The following is a 19,141-nucleotide window of genomic DNA, read 5'->3' on the forward strand; positions in this document are numbered from 1 at the left end:
CACTATGCTAGTGTATTTATAGTATAATTGGGCCCATCTCCAGCTTTTGGGTGGCTGTCACTGTTACAGAGCAGACATGGGGTTCCCCTTCCTGACCCAGCCTCCCACATCCCCCCAGGCCCTCTGCGCATTCCTTCAAGCCCTCTCCCTCAGGATCCCAGGGAGTGCCAGGAGAACTTCTGCCTTGCAGCGTGCCCTGCATGAAGCTACCCCCAGTTCCTGTTTACTTAGAAACAGAAGGGGAAATACATTTCAAAGCCAAGGAGCCTTTCCCAGGCTTTGTGGTTGCCCCAGCCTAGCCAGCACTAAGGGGCGCAGGCATCCAGTGATGTGCCAAGCACAAGGGCTCCTCTGAAAGTTGCCTAGGGCACCACAAGCCCCAGAGCAGGAAGAAGGACAGGGCCATGTCGGGGATGACCCAGCAGTACAAGGAGGCATGGCCAAGATACGCCTAGGCCCTGACTACTCAGGATGCTGCTGCAAGGCCAACAGTAGCCTGGCAACCATGGCAGAAGTTTGGGAAGCCCCCAGCACTACTCCAGCCAGCTCCAGGGGCTCAGCCTGTCCGCCCAGTCCCAGCACGGGGGAGCCTTCAGCTCTCCCAGCTGGCTCCTGCTTGGGTGCTGGGACTAGACTGCCCTGCTGTCGGTGCCCCTGCTGATGGGCTGTCATCCCAGCCATCCAGGCAGCCACCAATCAGGGCCTGGGGCCATGAGGGCCTTCCAGGTGAAACCAGCCTTTACAGCCTGACCTGGGAGTAAGCGCAGAGCCAGGCCAGGCCTGGTGTGATATGAATGGTCATATATTGAAAATGGCCAGGCAGTGCCACGCAATCCCTTCTGTGCAGAAGGATCTTCTGAGCCTGCCTGCAGGCTCGGTGTCCTGCAGGGAAGCATGCGTTCTGGGCCTGGAGCAGTCAGCCTGCAGAGAGCCAGCCTAGCATGATGGGGTGTGGGGGTGAATGGCCTCTGCCTGAGGAAACAGCCTGCTTTGTGTCTCAGGTCTGCATTCTGGCATGTCACAAGGCTGGAGGTCAAGCAGTAAAGTCAGCTTCTGCTGCAGCCTTTTGGCCAAGCATGCTACATCTATGGGAGTTCTCTGTGTGCTGTGAATGTAATGGCTCTACCCTCCCGTCAGCAATCTCTGGCCCAACCCACACCCAACTCTTCACTTCCTCTCTGTCCCACGCAGACTGCCTATATTTCTGAAGTAGGGAGAAAAAAGCAGCAGAGCGTGGTGCAGAGGTTCCAGCCTGCGCTTGCTTCTCACCACTGCTGCCTGCAGCACTTCACACCCACGGCAACTGGGACTTATTCTGCAACAGCCTGCAAACAGCTGGACAGGAGCCAAGGAGAAGACTCACTGCATGGTAAAAACCATTATTTGCTTGGGCTGCCATTCCTTCAGAGGGTAAGCTGTGTGCTAGCCTGTGAATTTCCGCCTTGCATTGCTTGTCAAGTGATGGCACCTTGCTTGAGTTACACTCCAGTCTTACTGGAAAAGGACTGCAGTGTTCCAGAAAGTTCCGACCAGTCCATCTGGGGAGCCCAGTTCAGTTCCCTGCTCTGCCTCCGGCGTCCTGGGTGGTCTTGGGTGGCACTGTGCGTACCTGATGTCCTGGGACGTATGGGGGAGCTCCAGGCCTTTCGTGCCTCCCAGGGTGTGTGAGACAGAAAGCCCAGGTGCAAGTGGGCTAGCCTCTTTCTCAGGTCACACTCTGCCTCTTGACCATGCTCAGTTTTAGAGGGGGACTGACAACCATTGAGGTGCAGGGCTGAGTGCGCTGTTCCTTTGCTCCTCGAGATGCAAAGCAGTGCAGAGAGGATGTAAAATTCCAGCCACCACTGTGGTCTGATAATGCCCCGTTGGGCTCAGTCTTGATTCGGGTATATAGCAGCCGCTCTGGGAGCCTGGGTCAGTGCACATGGACAAAACAGTGCAGAGAGCAGGTGAGGACAGGAAAATGCATCTCTCACTCACAAATGGCCAAGATTAAAAGGCTTTATGACCAGGTTGCTTAGGTGCTGAAGCTGATTGTTTCCAGCAAGCTCTGTGCTGGTTACTATACCACAACAGTCTCTGGTAGAGTGGTTTGATCTCTGTGGATGCTAACTCTAGCTATACTGGAAGCTAAAAGGAGAAATGTATTGGTTGTCTGAACTCTAGGTTTTCAGTTTCCACTGGTGTGTTTGCAAATGCTGATTATTCCTCTCTGTTCAGGGCACTGTGTCTGAATATTGTCTAGCATTTCAGCATGCCCTCTTCCCAGGCATGCTCTTGCATTCATTGAAAACCCAGAGGCAGATATTAAAAAAGGTAACACTCTCAGTAACGAACCCTAGTGGGGCTCAGAACCAACCCCAGATCACCAGAGAGCCAGACAGGGTGTAGCATTACACTTAATGGACTGCCCAGGGATCGGACTGAGGCTTTGTGCTCTGAACAGTAATGGAATCACTGCCACCTTAAAAGTGTGCTCTTGCCAGTGAGGTTCTGCTCAGCTCAGGCAGGGGCCAAGGGGCAGTTCCATGCTGGCCCACACACACAGGGAGAGGCTCCATGGCCCTAAGGTACTGATAGTTACTCAATAATCTTTACTCCTGCTTTCTGGCAGGGTGTGGCTGGGAATGCTCTCTGCCTTGTTTGTTATAAGAAGGGCTTGGGAGCGCAGCCCTCTAATGAAAATTCCGTCCCACCAGTCTGCTAAGCCAGGGCTCCTTCGCATTTGTGGGATGGGACCTGCCCACTCTGGGTGGAAGCAGAGGTAGGCAGGGTGGTGGGGAGGGTCACCTACTCTTGGCTGCCTTTATTCCTCCATGCTGCACCTACTAACTCTCCTCACTGTTGTTACTACAGAGCCAAAGATGTGTAGGGCTCTGTACAGATAAATGTCCTGGCCCCCCAAAGCTCAGAAACATTCTAGGGCATGTACAATGTTGCATGTTCCAGGGAAACGGGAGAAGAGCTGCAGAGCACAGGGGCAGGATTATTTCCAGTGTCTAGTAAGAGCAATATTCAATTTGTAATGAAAGAAAAGGAAATATTTGAGCAAACAGAATGGAGTCAGTGTGTTTTGTGTCCTGGAAGTGCAGGCCAAGCAAATCACCTTTATTTTACCATCCATGTTGTTTAACCCCACTTAAAAGTAGTCAAATCTGCAGACGCCCACCTTTTACTCCCCAGAGTAGACTCAGAGACAACTTTGGGAACTTTTGCAGAAGACTAATTCTCCTGAGCAGGCCAGTAGATGCAATCCTGTGACTTTTTGGGAGATGAGCCTAGACGTCATGGTTTTTGCCATGGCAGTCACTTCCTGCCTTAGTCATGAAAGCGCTTGATTTTGTTTCATCTCTATTTTTATTCCACTTTTCTTTTACACTTCTCACAAGTGTACAACCTACCATTTCTGGTAGCATTTTCCACTTTCAAGTGAAACTAGTCAGAGTACTAGCTCTGAAGGCCAGAAAAGCAGTAAATCATGATCATCTAGTCCAGGGATGGGGAACCCCCAGCTTGCGTTCCAGATCTGACCTGTGGCTGTCCTGGATACAGACCCCACGACTTGGGCTCCCCTCCCCAGCATCTGGCTGGTGGCAGGGTTGGAGATGTGGTGTCCAGAGACTCGTGGGCTAGAGTCAGGCAAGTCAGGGCCAGATCTGGCACATGGGCTCTGCCTGGTAGGGGCAGGAAGCAGCTTCACAGACGGCTGCTCCCCTCATCCCCCACTAGTGGCTGGGGAATTCCAGTGCCAAGAGACCTTTCCCCACTGCTCTGATTGGCTTGGATTCTGGCCAATCAGAGCATGAGGGGCCGGTGCTGGGAACAGCAGGGGATCTGTGCCAGGTGAGTGCTCCTCCATCACCCACATTCTGCACCCTCATCTCACTCAGACCCCACTCCTGAATCTCCCTCCCTCCCAGACTCTGACATTCAGCCCATTCTTGCACTCCTGTCCCGGTCGCCCACTCACTGCCTGCTCCTGCACCCTCCCTGCCAGACCCCACACCACAAGCCCACTTCCTGGCAGCCCCCTCCCACACTGTACTCCTCTTTTTTGGGCCCACCTCAGAGCCTGGGGGGGTCCACAAAAGCTACCAGGCCAGGCCACCCTAGGCTCCAGGTCTGGTGTCCGAGGGAAATGAGGGCAGTGTCTTCATTTTTTCAGTCAGGGACTGTGTCAGTGAGGCGTTTGGTTTGTTTTAATTTTTCTTTGTGCATCTCTTTTCCTGACTCATTTTTCTGTGGATCAGTGGCTCCTGGCCCAAAAAAGGTCCCGGTCCTGATCTAGTCTGTAGGAGAGAAGAGCAGCCTTCCTGAATATGGGAGACAAGATCACAGCCGTGGGAGGAGTGCAAAAGAGGAGAGATTCCTTGAGGAGGGATGAAAGTAGGTTCTTTTTTACTGTCTGATGCTCCTGTCTGCTATTTGCAGCAGCAGGTACAGTTGGCAGGGGCACTTCTTTTGCCCCCTTAAAAACCCGACTCAAGCCTTAACTCAGAGCAGGCACCGCAACACTGTCTGGCTGCTCTTGGAAACCTGTCTTCTTGCTGTTGTGCTGACAGGGCCAAGTTGCCTTGGCTGACATGGGGAGGACAAACCCTGATGTGTTCTGGAGAAAGGAGGTTGTACAGGATTTGGTGCATGAGAAGCCAATGTAATTCTGTATTTGGGAAGTAGAGAGTGAGAAAAATGTAACCTCCCCCCTGGTCCTAGGATGAAAGGTCTACCCAGCTGGGGGCATGCAGTGGTGTAAAGGGCCAGCTCCCCTTTTCTGGAGACCATGCAGCCAGGTAATGATGGGGAAAGCCTGATGAAGTGCTGGATCACTGCATTTCCAGTGCAGCTGCTGCATTCCTTGGAGAGGGTAGAATGGTCTTTCCTTGCCATACTCCCCAGGGCAGGGCAGTGTCCGGCCTGCCTTTACTTGGCAGTGAGTCCCTGTGGTACGGCCTTCACAGGTGCAGGGAAGTTAGATGCGGCATAGGAAAGACAAACCTGTGAAGTCTTCTGGGTCTGGGCTGGTTCTGGACCTGAACTGCTCTGTGGTGTGAGCATTGGTGCAATGGGAGGTGGTTAGAGAGCATGTGTGAGATGCACTTCACACCACTTGTGCATGTCTCAGGAGGAAGCTTCACACCACCCTTCTAAGAAAACCCCCTTTTTGCAAGAAGAGCACTGTTGCAGTGTTGGTTGTTTCTTTGACCTAGCTCATCAAATGGTGTGCTGCAGGGGCTGCTTGTGTTCCTAGCTGGAACCTGACTGGTGGGATCACACTGAATAACAGGTCCTTGGTAACAGCTTCCAGCAAGGCTGTGACAGGGGAGCACTGATTGCCAAGCTCTGGGCAAGGGTGTTACTGCGAGTGGCCAGCTCCTCAGCCCTTTGTACGAATCAGGGACAGGCATTCCCTCCAAGGAGCTGTCAGCAGGAGGAGGTCCTGTGCAGGGAATAGAAGCTGGAGGGGAGGCCCTGGAAAAGACCACACTCCAGAACATGGGGCCCATAGGCAATTAAGATGCTAAGGGAGTACTCAAAGATAAGAAAGTCATCGCAGAGAAACTAAATGAATTCTTTGCTTCTGTCTTCATGGCTGAGTATGTCAGGGAGGTTCCTAAACCCGGGCCATCTTTTGTAGGTGACACATCGGAGGAATTGTCCCAGATTGACGTGTCATTAGAGAAGCTTTTAAACTAACTGATAAACTTAACAGTAACAAGTCACCAGGACCAGATGGCATTCACCCAAGAGTTCCAAAAGAACTCAAATGTGAAATTGCAGAGCTATTAACTATGATTTGTAAACTATCCTATAAATCAGCTTCTGTACTCAATGACTGGAAGATAGCTAACCTAATGCCAATATTTAAAAAGGGCTCTAGAGACAATCCCAGCAGTTACAGACCAGTAAGTCCAATGCCAGTACCGGGCAAATTAGTTGAAACAATAGTAAAAAATAAAATTGCCAGACACACAGAAGAATATAATTTGTTGGGCAAAAGTCAACATGATTTCTGTAAAGAGAAATCATGTCTTACTAATCAACTAGAGTTCTTTGAAGTGGTCAACAAACATGGGGGATCCAGTAGATATAGTGTACTTAGACTTCCAGAAAGCCTTTGACAAGGTCCCTCACCAAAGGATCTTACGTAAATGACGTTGTCATGGGATAAGAGGGAATGTCCTTTAATGGACTGAGAACTGGTTAAAAGACAGGAAACAGAGGGTAGGAATATAAATGGTAAATTTTCAGAATGGAGAGGGTTAACTAGTGGTGTTGCCCAAGGGTCAGTCCTAGGACCAATCCTATTCAACTTATTCATAAATGATCTGGAAAAAGGGGTAAACTGTGAGGTGGCAACATTTGCAGATGACAGTAAACTGCTCAAACTAGTTAAGACCAAAGCAGACTATGGAGATCTTCTAAAAGATCTCACAAACCTAAGTGATCGAGCAACAAAATTGAAAATGAAATTTAATGTGGATAAATGTAAAGTAATGCATGTTGGAAAAAATAACCCCAGCTCATATGATGGGGGCTAATTTAGCTACAACTAATCAAGAAGGAGATCTTGGAGTCATCGTGGACAGGTCTCTGAAAACATCCACGCAGGGTGCAGCAGCAGTCAAAAAAGCAAACAGGATGTTAGGAATCATTAAAAAAGGGATAGAGAATAAGATGGAGAATATCTTATTGCCCTGATATAAAACCATGGTACGCCCACATCTTGAACACTGCATACAGATGTGATCTCCTCATATCAGAAAAGATACACTGGCATTACAAAAGGTTCAGAAAAGGGCAACTAAAATGGTTAGGGAGTTGGGATGGGTCCCATATACAGAGAGATTAAAAGCTCTAGAACTTTTCATCTTAGAAAAGAGGAGACTGGGGGGGGCTGTGATTGAGGACTATGAAATCATGAGTGGTGTGGAGAAAGAGAGTAAGGGAACATTATTTACTTGTTCCCATAATATAAGATCTGGCAGGGCAGCAGGTTTAGGTGAAATAAAAGGAAGTTCTTCATACAGTGCTCAGTCAGCCTGTGGAACTCCTTACCAGAGGAGTTTCTGAAGGCGAGGACTATAACAGGGTTTTTAAAAAAGTTAGATAAATTCATGGGGAGTGCTAAAACCAAGACGCTTGAGAGGCTCATCCTGGAAGCCCCTTTTGCTGGCGACTGGGCACTTATGGCACACGAGGAATCTGATCTCCAGCTCATCGTCAACAAGTTTGCTGATGCCACTCGCCTCTTTGGTTTGACCATCAGCCCAGGAAAGACCAAGGTGCTGTTTCAACCTGCTCCAGGGTCTGCTGCTCTCCCTGCTTCAATCTTTATTGAAGGAACAGAATTAAAAACAGTAGAGGAGTTCAAGTACCTTGGCAGTGTGATAGCCAACGATGGCTCCCTTGACAAAGAAATCAATGCCAGAATCTGCCAGGCCAGCCGGGCACTAGGACGCCTGAGAGTGCGAGTGTTGAATCAGCACAATATCCAACAGTCCACTAAACTGAAGGTGTACAAGGCTGTAGTCCTGACCAGTCTCCTGTATGGGTGTGAAACCTGGACCTTGTACAGAAAACATATAAAACTGCTGGAGCGCTTCCACGCACACAGCCTGAGGTCAATTCTGTACATTCAATAGCAGGACAGAGTTATGAACCTGGAAGTCTGGACAGAGCAGGGACCATGAGCATTGAAGCCATGATTCTGATGGCCAAGCTTCAGTGGACATGGCACGTCATACGAATGGAGGAGACAGGAATCCCTAAGTAACTCCTCTATGGTGAACTCTCCCAGGGCAAAAGGAATCAAGGCAGGCCTCGCAGAAGGTATAAAGACTGCGTGAAGGCCAACATTGCTCATGCTGGTTTAAAACCAAATCAACTAGAGCATCATGCAAAAGACCGAACAGGCTGGCATGCTCTTGTACGACACCAGTATGACAACTTTGAAGAGCAGTGCCGCGTACTCATTGACGCTCGTGAGAGGAAGAAAGCAACAGCAGCAGCCGCACCAACAGAGCCAGGACAATTCCCTTGCCCCCACTGTGAACGCCCATGCCGTTCAAAGCTTGGACTCCTCAGCCACATGCGAGTCCACAACCGATGAGCCTGTGCAAGCTCAAAACATCATCGTCGGACACGACGGACTACCTACTACTAGATCCATTAATAGCTGTTAGTCAGGATGGGTAATGATGATGCCCCTAGCCTCTATTTGTCAGCAGCTGGAGATGGATGTCAGGAGAGAGATGGCTCGATCATTACCTGTTTGGTTCACTCCCTCTGGGACACCTGGCATTGCCACTGTTGGCAGACAGGATGCTGGGCTGGTTGGACCTCTGGTCTGACCCAGTATGGCCGTTCTTATGTTCTAAAAGAGATGGACATCAGAGGAGAAGCTTTGAGGGTTGGAGGCCTGAGGGAGCTGGACCTCTGGGGAGGCCGTATGCTATACAAATAGCAGGGAAGAACTGTGCAGAGCCTGCAGGGAACTGAGTCCAGAAAGGGAGCAGCGGTTCTGTTGTGGATACTGGAAAGTGGAACTGAAGACAAGCCCGGGTGGGACAGAAGTTCTTGTATTCCTTGCTTTTGATTTGTGGGACATTGTCAGACAGGACCACTCAGTGCTCTTGGCTGACTTCCTGGGCTGCACAGGCCAGCACCCACACACAAACCCAATCTGAAAGGACGTGGAAGAAGCCAGTAGGCACAGAGATCTTCTCAGAGCTGTGACAGGCCACAAGTCAGCCTCTTTGACAATGCTCACAGCCTGCTGTAGTTCCCTGCTTGGGGAGAGGTGGAGAGATCTCTCTTCTCTTCTGCCAGGGCCCCTGCAAAGCTGCCTGCTGCAGAACCACCTGGTCTGTTCCTTCACTGGTCCCCAGAGCCTGAGGGCTGCTGCCCAGAGCAGCTTGTGTCAGACTGCAGAAGAGACTCAGATCATGTGGCTCAGCATCAGTGTTTCACTAGAAGTGGAGGGAAGCAGAATGGGGTGGAATCCTATTCTCTTGACTCCGCCCCATCTGGTCTCTGATAAAGCATCACTAAAGCTCTGGGGAAGATCCCTGGCTCAATGAAAGTCAGGGTCCTTGTCTCAGCCCTGGGCTAATGTCTCCCTAAAAGGGTCTCAGTGCATCGTAAAGGCCACTTAGGATAGGCAGGGTCTGATGTTTTTTAATTCTTCATAAGACATTATGAATAGTGGGTTGCAGGTTTGGGAGGAGGCGGACTGCACACAATGGGAGGGAGAGCTTAAAAGGCTTTTAAAAACCTTCTTTGGTCCAGCCCAAGGCAGCGCATCAGAACTTTCTTTATAAACAGAGTGATTAATGGGTGATTACAATAGGAGATGGCTGTTAGGAGGCTGTTGCAAGTTGTGTTAGCCTGGTCCACGTTACCTATACAAGGAACACCAGCACAGGACCTAACCACATCAGCCACAGCTACAGTCTCGGACACGTGCACATCCACTAATCTGATATATGGCATCATGTGCCAGCAATGCCCTTCTGCCATTTACGCCGGATAAACTGGACAGTATCTGTGCCAAAGGATGAATGAACATAAATCTGACATCAGGAATTGGAATACGCATAAACTTGTAGTGGAACACTTTAACCTCCCTGGGCAGTCAATAATGAATTTAAAAGCTGCCATTCTTCTACAAAAGAATTTTACCAGAAGATGACAGAGGGAGACATCTGAATTGGTATTTATTTACAAATTGGACATATTTAACCTTGGCCTGAATATAGATCTTAATTATCTTACGCATTACAGGGGCAATTTCCCCTCCTTTAATATTTGCAGGAATGGGACACATCCTACCTAATTTTCTTCATTAACTGGTCCTGCTAGTGACAGGTAACCCCCATTTTTCCTTCTTCCCCTACTCTGCTTTTATATAAATCCTATATTCTTTTTTCCACTCCATTCATCTGAGGAAGTAGGTTTTACACACAAAAGTTTGTGACCTAATAGATTTGTTAGTATCTAAGGTGCCACAAGATTGCTTGATTTATTTTTGCGGATGACACATAACTAGGGAGAGAGATATATATGTTGGAGGGTAGAGAGAGAATCCAGAGGGACTTGGTTAAATTGGAGGACTGAGCCAAAAGAAATCTGATGCGGTTCAACAAGGAGAAGTGTGGAGTCCTGCACCTGGGGCGGAAGAATCCCAAACATTGTTACGGGCTGGGGACCGAATGGCTCAGCAGCAGTGTGATGGAAAGGGACCTAGGGGTTGTGGTGGATGAAAGGCTGGATATGAGTAAACAGGGTGCCCTTGTAGCCAAGAAGGCTAACGTCATACTAGAGTGCTTGAGGAGGAGGATTTTGAGCAGATCTAGAGAAGTAGTTATTCCTCTTTATTCGGCAGTGGTGAGGCCACATCCGGAATATTGTGTCCAGTTTTGGGCCCCCCCAGTATAAAAAGGATGTGGATTTGCTGGAGCAGGTTCAGCGAAGGGCAACAAAAGTGATTAAGCACAAGACCTATGAGGATAGGCTGAGGGATTTGGGCTTGTTTAGTTTACAGAAGAGAAGACTTAGAGGTGGTTTAATAGCAGCCTTCAACTTCCTGAAGGGGAGCTCTAAACAGGAGGGTGAGAAACTGTTCTCAGTGGTGTCAGATGGTAGAACAAGGAGCAATGGTCTGAAGTTGAAGAGGGAGAGGTGTAGGTTAGATATTAGGGAAAACTACTTCACCAGGCGGGTGGTGAAGCATTGGAATGCGTTGCCTAGAGAGGTGGTGGATTCTCCATCCCTTGAGGTTTTTAAGTGCCAGCTGGACGAGGTCCTGGCTGGGATGACTTAGTGGGGGTTGATCCTGCTTGAAGCAGGGGGCTGGACTAGATGACCTCCTGAGGTCCCTTCCAGCCCTGTGATTCTGTGATTTGTTTTGTTTTTTAAAATTAGTTACCTAAATTATAAGAAGTAATTGATGACTTTTTTACAATTGTTTCAATTGTTGGATTCAAGAGGGGGTAACAAAGTTACTAATATCTGTCTTTGAGGAGATGGGGGGGAACTTGTTGAAGGGGAAACTAGAGTCAGTCATACTGAAAGGTGAGCTATTAGACAGGGAAGTTACTAGTGGAGTTCCGCAGAGGTCAGTCTGGGATTTGAAAAAGTTTCACTGCATCTTTAAGAAGGATCTTTTTCACAAGGGTGTTTACTGCTTTGGTCTAGACACTTTTGAAAGAGTTCATTTCTTTGTTCCTTCCTTTCTTGTATCAGAAAGGATTGAGCGTTTCATTGGAGAGTGAGATTGCACTTGTATGTCAAGGGGAAATCATTCGCTACCGGCATTCAACGGGATTTCAAACCCGTTTTCCTGGTACCATGACTAAGTCTTCTAAAGTGGGTAACACTCATGTTTCTTTATTTTCTCTGTTCCTTTTTCTTTAAGTAATTCCCCTTTCTACGTTCCCTTGCAGCAGGCAGCATGGTAGGGCTGTACTGGCCATGTCTACTGCATGGGTTGGAAAATGTGCTAACATGCCGTAACTAGCACACTGTACACGCAGTTTTGCTGTTAGTGTACGCAAAGACAGGCCTGTGCGGTATTCTGTTAGTGGATGCTGGGGACACCAGGGGCCCTGTTAATCTTTTGTAAACACAACTTGTTTCCATCCCATTTAGACTACACACCAAGTCCTGCTTACTAGTGTGTTAGGTCAGACATTTCCTGCCGTGGAGCCTTTCCCAGCCACATCTTGGAACATGTTATGTCTGACGAAGAATCGGGGGAGGGGCGGTTGGACAGGGGGCTAAAATACACATTTGCCCAGGATGTTGTTTTCCCTAAGGGCAACCCTGGCAGGCTGCTCCTTAGGATGGGCCTCATGGGTGACCGCCAAGCCTGCCATGGCAGGGGTGGTCTTGGTGGAGGGGCTGTGGCAGTCATGAGGAAGTTGCCGATGGCCGTGGAGGTGGTGGGGGGGCCTGCCATTATGTCTCCCCACTTACTATCACTGACTGACTTCTACGCCTCAATATTGTACTCACTGGCTACGTCTACACGTGAAGCCTACATCGAAATAGGCTATTTCGATGAATAACGTCTACACATCCTCCAGGGCCGGCAACGTCGATGTTCAACTTTGACGTTGCTCAGCCCAACATCGAAATAGGCGCAGCGAGGGAACGTCTACATGTCAAAGTAGCACACATCGAAATAGGGATGCCAGGCACAGCTGCAGACAGGGTCACAGCGCGGACTCAACAGCAAGCCGCTCCCTTAAAGGGCCCCTCCCAGACACAGTTGCACTAAACAACACAAGATCCACAGAGCTGACAACTGGTTGCAGACCCTGTGCCTGCAGCATAGATCCCCAGCTGCCGCAGAAGCAGCCAGAAGCCCTGGGCTAAGGGCTGCTGCCCACGGTGACCATAGAGCCCCGCAGGGGCTGGAGAGAGAGCATCTCTCAACCCCCCAGCTGATGGCCGCCATGGAGGACCCAGCAATTTCGACGTTGCGGGACGCGGATCGTCTACACGGTCCCTACTTCGATGTTGAACGTCGAAGTAGGGCGCTATTCCTATCTCCTCATGAGGTTAGCGACTTCGACATCTCGCCGCCTAACGTCGAAGTTAACTTCGAAATAGCACCCAACGCGTGTAGACGCGACGGGCGCTATTTCGAAGTTGGTGCCGCTACTTCGAAGTAGCGTGCACGTGTAGACGCAGCTACTGTGTGCCAGGCTGGAGTGAAGACACTAGTTTAGTTGCTTTCTCTGGCAGAGTGTGTGAATTGAGCTCTGCAGGAAACTCCATTTGGGGTAACCAGACCTGTGCCTATCTCATCTATTTGTTATGCAATGGACTGTGTGTAAGCTTGTAGTCTCCTGGAAAAGCCAGTGCAGGACGTACATTTCTGGAGGAAAGCTAAGACAGGGGATATGTTGGGGTCACTCTGCAGCATAACCAAGCTGGTAAGGGCCAAGGTGTGGCTGGCCAACTGCAGATCCACCCACATTGCTGGCAGGGCTGGGGGAGACAGCTGCTCACTGGGCTGGATGAGCCCTGCTCTGGTCACAGGGGCACCAGGGGATGACTTCAGCAAGGAGACGGGTGCGATGTGGGAAGGTGGGCCCTGCCGGAGAGTTCCCTAGGCTCCATGACAACAGCACAGCAGGCAGCCCCTGAATGCCTGCCCAGGTTTCTCCATCAGCCTCCCCAGCCAGGAGAGCTGCTCCCTGTGGCCCTGTGCGCCATTCTGTGGAGAGCGGTGGCTGGCTCAGGGCCCTGGGCCAGGGAACACTGCGGGCTGGCTGATAGTCTCCTGCATCTCGGGGACAGGCTTCCCCCATGCCAGCCCAGCCAATACGTTTAGAAACTCTCGTCTCATGTGTGTGGTTAGAGGCCCCCAGGCTTGGTGCTCGGCATGACCTCAGGGCAGGAAGTTGCAGGCTTTGAGCACGGTGGAGACCTCAGAGTGGAGAGGAACCATTTGGTCACGTGACCCCCCCCCCGCCCCTCCGTCTCCACAACCACAAAGACAAACCCGGCAGCAGGGCAGGGCCTGGGCCCTCAGGGCAGCCTGTTCAGCACAGCCAGGCACACGTGGCTTCGCTTACCACTCCGTGGCTGCACTGTGGTGAGCTGAGGGCAGGTTTGTGCAGATGGATGTTTTTGTGCAGCTTGTGTGTGGCTTCCCCCTCATGGGCCCTCCCAGGGACCACAGCCTGGGGCGACAGCAGCTGATGCGTGCGGCTGTGGGGGCAGCTGTTCAAGCAGCATTTGCAGCAGTGGCTGGGGCACAGGGCAGCAGCAGCATGGCTGGGCTGGGTGGGAAAGCTGAGGTGGGCCCGCAGCAGAGCTCACTGCCTGCTCTTTGTGACTCCTGTTTTACAGCGCACCTGCAGGGGAGGGAGAAGCTGAGAGCCCAGAATAGCCCACCCCAAATTGTGGCTCTTTTACAGTTACGGTGCAGCCTGGGGAGCCCCTAAAGAGGGAGGGGAGCTCCAGGTTTCTGCCCTATAGCAGGGTGGTGGGGCTACAGGCTTCTGCCATAGACAGCTTGTGCCATCTGGGGGGCACTCTTGCACCAGCTTGAATCACACGCTCCCACGCCCCCATCCCCACAAGGCCCCCTTTGTGTTCCCTTTCTGCAGCTTCCAGGTTTTCACACTGTGTAGAGAGGCAGCTGCCAACTTCTGTGAGCTGCAAGCAGCGGCTGCTGCTTTCACTCCCGGTGGAGAGGCCACTGCAAGAGCAGCCCATGTCCCTGCAGCTCCTGGCTGCCTCTCCCTAGGGCCACAGCTCCCAGCTTGCTGGCTACAGTGGCTGCTGTGCAGGGAGGTGGCCCTGTACTTCCATGTGGCAGAGCAGAGCCGAGCCAGAAAATCCTGGTGAAACCATGACCCTACGTGTCCCCACACACACATCACCTCTGGTTTCTTCCCAGCAGGAGGGGCCCTGGAGCTTCAGCCCCATGCGGCAGGCCTGCCTGTCAGGCCTCAGGGCATCATCCCCACAGGGCTGGCCTGCCTGCCAGGGCTTCAGCCCCATGGGACAGACCTGCCTGCCGGGGCCTCAGGACTTCGACTGAAGCAGGGCTGAAGTCCAAGCCTGGCAGGTGCCTCCCACAGGACCAAAGCCCTCAGGCCAGCAGGCACGTCCTGGCCCTCAAACTTCTGAAGGTTGCCCTATGTGCTCAGATAGTCAGTACATCTGGTCAGCCCTGGCCTATAGGGTAGGTAATGAGAGAGGCTGGGGAAGGGGAAGGCCGAGCGGGATTGGGATCTGGGATGCCTGGGTAGGGGGAGAGGCTGGGAGGGGAGCCAAAGAAGGGGCACGTACTGGCATGAGCTTGCAGGGTCCCTCCTAACTCAGCTGGCTGTGCACCTCGTGGTGCCCACTGGGGAGGGGACTGCAGTGCAGGAGTCTGGGAGATGCCCTGACCCTCCCACAGGCTCAGGCAAAGAAGACCTTCCATGATCCAGCCAGGCCCAGGCCACTCAGGGATTCAGTCCTAGCCTGAGCCCACCCTGCTCTGAGGTATGTGCTGCTGAGAGCTAGAGGCACCAGAGGCGCCAGGTGCCCCATGTGGCACTTGGCAACGTCCTGCCCACTGGGCCCTTCCTAAGCCAGCTGCTGGCTCTACGCACCTAGTGAGCTCCCTCCACACTTGGGCTGCTAGACGCAGACCACAGGAGTGTCCCTTGGGCAAGGCAGTCGCAGCTGCTTTGCACACAGGAAAGCTGTGCCCAGGGAAGCTCTCGCCTGGGCTGGGCAGTGAAACTGGTGCCCTCCTGGGTGCCCTCCTGGCACCACAAGGGCTGTGCTGCCTACGGGAGTTGGACAGAGCCAAAGCCACATGTGGTTGGAAAGGAGCTGAAGAGAGACTCATTCCAAGTTGAGTCTCAATGAGATTCTCAGACATGTTTATGTGCTGGTCCCAAAACTCTAATCTGGGTTTAGATTTGTTCTGTTCTCTGCACGTCAGCTTGTAGGCAGACTCCTCACTCAGCCAACACTTGCCAGGGGTGCCAATGGCAGTGGATGCCTGGTTCACTTGCTGCCATTTCACACATGGCCCCAGGACTTCCTCTGGGCTAGGCAGCTGTCCTGATGGGCCCTGAGCCTGAAAAGTCATCATGATGCTTTTTATCTTGCAGGAGATGACTCATCCTTGCTGCCTCCTACTGGCTCTGGCTGGGTTGCTGCTGATGACAACAGGTGAGCAAGTGCTTGTCTCCACTGCTGTTTGTCTGGCAGCACAGTAACCTCCGGGGCACATTACACATTTAGTAAAACAGTGACAGGGAGAAAAGAACCCCCAAGCCATAGCTCAGCACCTGCCAGTGAGGGGCAAAGCAACTGACAAACTCCTCTCCCTGCCTCTCTGTTTGGAAGTACCTCGCATGTTCCAGTGATACCCACCCGAAGAATTGCAGAGCAGTGCGTTACCTTTAGTATACAGCTTTGCCAGTCTCATCTGCCCCATAGCCTCCTTCTGAGACTAGTGAAACATTGCAGACCACCAAGAGGGTCCCATGAAGCTGTCATGTAAAAAGTATGAATACTGTGCCACAGAAACTGTTCCTTCTCTGCCACCTGGCCCAAGATATCTCCACCCACAGCGCAGGATGGACAATACTCACCATTGAACCACTGACTCATTTACACACTGAGATCTCATGAACCTTAGAATCATAAAATCCTAGGGCTGGATGGGACCTTAGGAGGTCACCTAGTCCAGCCCCCTGCCTAAAAGCAGGATCAACCCTAACTAAATCACCCTAGCCAGAACTTTTCCAGTGCTCCACCATCCTCCTGGTGAAATAGTTTTTTTTCTAATATCCAACCTATTCCTCCAGCTCTGTAACTTAAAACCATTGCTCCTGTTCTGCCATCCATCACTTCTGAGAACAGCCTCTCTGCATCCTCTTTGGAACTTCCCTTCAGGAAGTTGAAGGCTGCTATCAAATCTCCCCTCACATTTCTGCAGACTAAATAAACCCAAATCCCACTGCCTCTCCTTGTAGGTCATGTGCTGCAGCCCCCTAATCATTTTGGTTGCCCTCCACTGAACCCTCTCCAATGCATTCACACACTTTCAATACTGGGGGTCCCAGAACACAATAATTCAGATGTGGCCTCACCAGTGCTGAATAGAGGAGAATAGTAACTTCTCTAGGTCTGCTGGAAATGTTCCTCCTAATGCACCCCACTATGGCATTAAACTTCTTGGCTACAAGGGCACAGTGTTGACTCATATCCAGCTTCTCATCTATTGTAATCTCCAGGTCCTCTTCTGCTGCACTGTTACTTAGCCATTTGGTCCCCAGCCTGTAACAATGCTTGGGATACTTCCGTCCTAAGTGCAGGACTCTGCACTTGTCCTTGTTGAACCTCATCAGATTTCTTTCGGGCCAGTCCTCCAATTATGTAGGTCATTCTGGACCCCATCTCTACTTCCAATGTATTCACCTGTTCCCACCTTCTGTGCTCTCATTTCTAGCTCTGGTAGATGATAAGCTCTCAGCCCTGTGACTCCGTAGTTTAGTAAAGAACTATTTTGAGTCAGTTTCAGAGCTTTTTAAACCATAGTCATTTTACTTTTTCTCTTCTTCTGTGCCCAGTGCAGTTGGACTCCTGGAACTACACAAGGCTAGATTTATGGAGAAAGGAAATAGTGCCAATTAAAATAAAATTAGAAATGTTTTCCTTTTTAATTTATGATTGTGTTATGTAGGAATATGAGCTGGTTCAGCCTTATTTGAGATGAGTTACCAACGCAGTTGTAGCTTTGCCTTTCATGAGACTTGGGAGCATACAGGATGTGTGGATCGGAAATGGGATCAAAGGTAGTATTCAAAATATTATAATGCCATTATCCAAATCAGTGAAATGGCCGCACAGGGAACAGTGTGTTTGGTTCTGGACATACCATCTCAGAAAGGGGCTAGCAGAGTTAGAGCCATTCAGAGGCAGGTGCCGAGACTGTTATTCCTGGAAGGGCATATAGGTGACAAGAGATGGAAAAGGATGAACTTGTTCAGTGTAGAGAGGTGATGGGTAAGAAGGGACATGACAGAAGTAGAGAAGACGAGGAATGTGGTACAGCAGAGGAATTAAGAGCTTACATTTACCCTGTTTCATGATAGAGAACAAGGGAGCATTCAATGAAATTACAAGGTGGCAAAAGCCCACACAAAAGGAAATTACTTTTTACTCCTGCACAGGTAGTCTGTGTAGCTACAAAACATCCTTGAGGCGAGATTCAGAAAGAACTGGAGAGCCAGCATATCCACAGTGACAAGGCAGACAGGAAAGCCTGCCTGTGGAAGGGCAGAGACCCTCCTGCTTGTGGCAGGCAGGAAGCCAGTTGATAGGGCTCATGAAGCAATGTTTCCCTTTTGGAGATTATTGCTTAACTGCCACGTCAACGTTTCATGCACTTTACTCAGATGCATCTGGTTCTGGCTGTTGTTGGAGACAGGCCTAGGAGGAACTGTTTCTTTATTATTCAGATACAAATCAGCAGGTCTGTTTCCATGTCCCAGACCCAGCACCATGCAGAGTGCAGTGGGAAGTATGTGCGTTCACCTCCATCCTTCCCTCCAACTCAGTTAAGATGCAGAGAATGGGGTGGGAAGTGGGTGGGTGGGAATTGATGTGAGACATGCATCTAGACTGTCCCCCTGAGCAGGCACACCTTGGAGACCCCATATGAGGTGACCTTGTTTTCAAAAGCCAAGGGCAAGACACTTTTTGGACATGTTTTAAGCTCATGAAAACTCACACAAAAGAGGCCTTGGTTAGAACTGTCCACTGGTGGCATTACTCCCTGCTTCCCTTCCCCAGGTGCAGCCTGTGCAAACTGGCAAGACATTAACTGAGGGTGGTTTTAAACACATTCCATGGATTCATAGACAATGATAGTTGAAGGAGACCTCAGGAGGTCATCTAGTCCAACCGCTGCTCAAAGCAGGGCCATCCCCAACTCAATCATCCCAGCCAGGGCTTTGTCAAGCCAGGACTTGGAAACGTCTAAGGGTGGAGATTCCACCACCTTCCTAGGTAACACATTCCAGTGCTTCACCACCCTCCTGGTGAAACAGTGTTTCCTAATATCCAGCCTACCCCTCTCCCTCTGTAGCTTCAGACCATTGCTCCTTGTTCTGTCATCTGTCACCACTGAGAACAGCCTCTCTCCATCCTCTTTGGAACCCCCTTCAGGTATTTGAAAGCTGCTATCTAATCTCCCCCCACTTTCTCTTCTGTAGGCTAAGCCCACATCCCTCAGCCTCTGCTCATAAGTCACGTGCTCCAACCCCCGAATCATTTTCATCAGCCCTCCACTGGACCCTCTCCAGCTTGTCCACATTCTTCCTGTAGTGGAGAGGCCCCGAATTGGTCACAGTACTCCAAATGTGGCCTCACCAGTGTTGAATAAAGGGAAATAATCACTTCCCTGCATCTACTGACAATGCTCCTACTAATGCAGCTCAATATGCCATTAGCCTTCTTGGCCTCAAGGCACACTGTTGGCTCATATCCAGCATCTCATCCACTGTAATCCCCAGGTTCTTTTTCTTTTTTCTTTTTGGTCCCCAGCCTGAAGCAGTGTGTGGGATTTTTCTAAATACAGGACTTTGAACTTGTCCTGGTTGAACCTCCTCAG

The 19,141-nt window shown here is 50.6% G+C and overlaps 1 protein-coding gene across 3 annotated transcripts in view; it reads left to right on the forward strand.

Annotated features, from left to right (window-relative positions):
* Positions 1-19,141, forward strand: part of ITGB2 (integrin subunit beta 2) — a 50,420-nt gene that overhangs the window by 6,002 nt on the left and 25,277 nt on the right. For 2 of the 3 annotated variants that reach the window (XM_075001527.1, XM_075001526.1), the window contains exon 2: positions 15,630-15,690. In XM_075001527.1, the coding sequence (XP_074857628.1) occupies positions 15,633-15,690 (58 nt within the window). In that variant the 5' untranslated portion in view covers positions 15,630-15,632. Of the gene's footprint in view, positions 1-1,191; positions 1,370-15,629; positions 15,691-19,141 lie in introns of all 3 variants that reach the window. The other variant, XM_075001525.1, reaches the window with a different exon arrangement.

The sequence above is a fragment of the Carettochelys insculpta genome, chromosome 8, assembly GCF_033958435.1.
Source record: "Carettochelys insculpta isolate YL-2023 chromosome 8, ASM3395843v1, whole genome shotgun sequence".
NCBI lineage: Eukaryota > Metazoa > Chordata > Testudines > Carettochelyidae > Carettochelys > Carettochelys insculpta.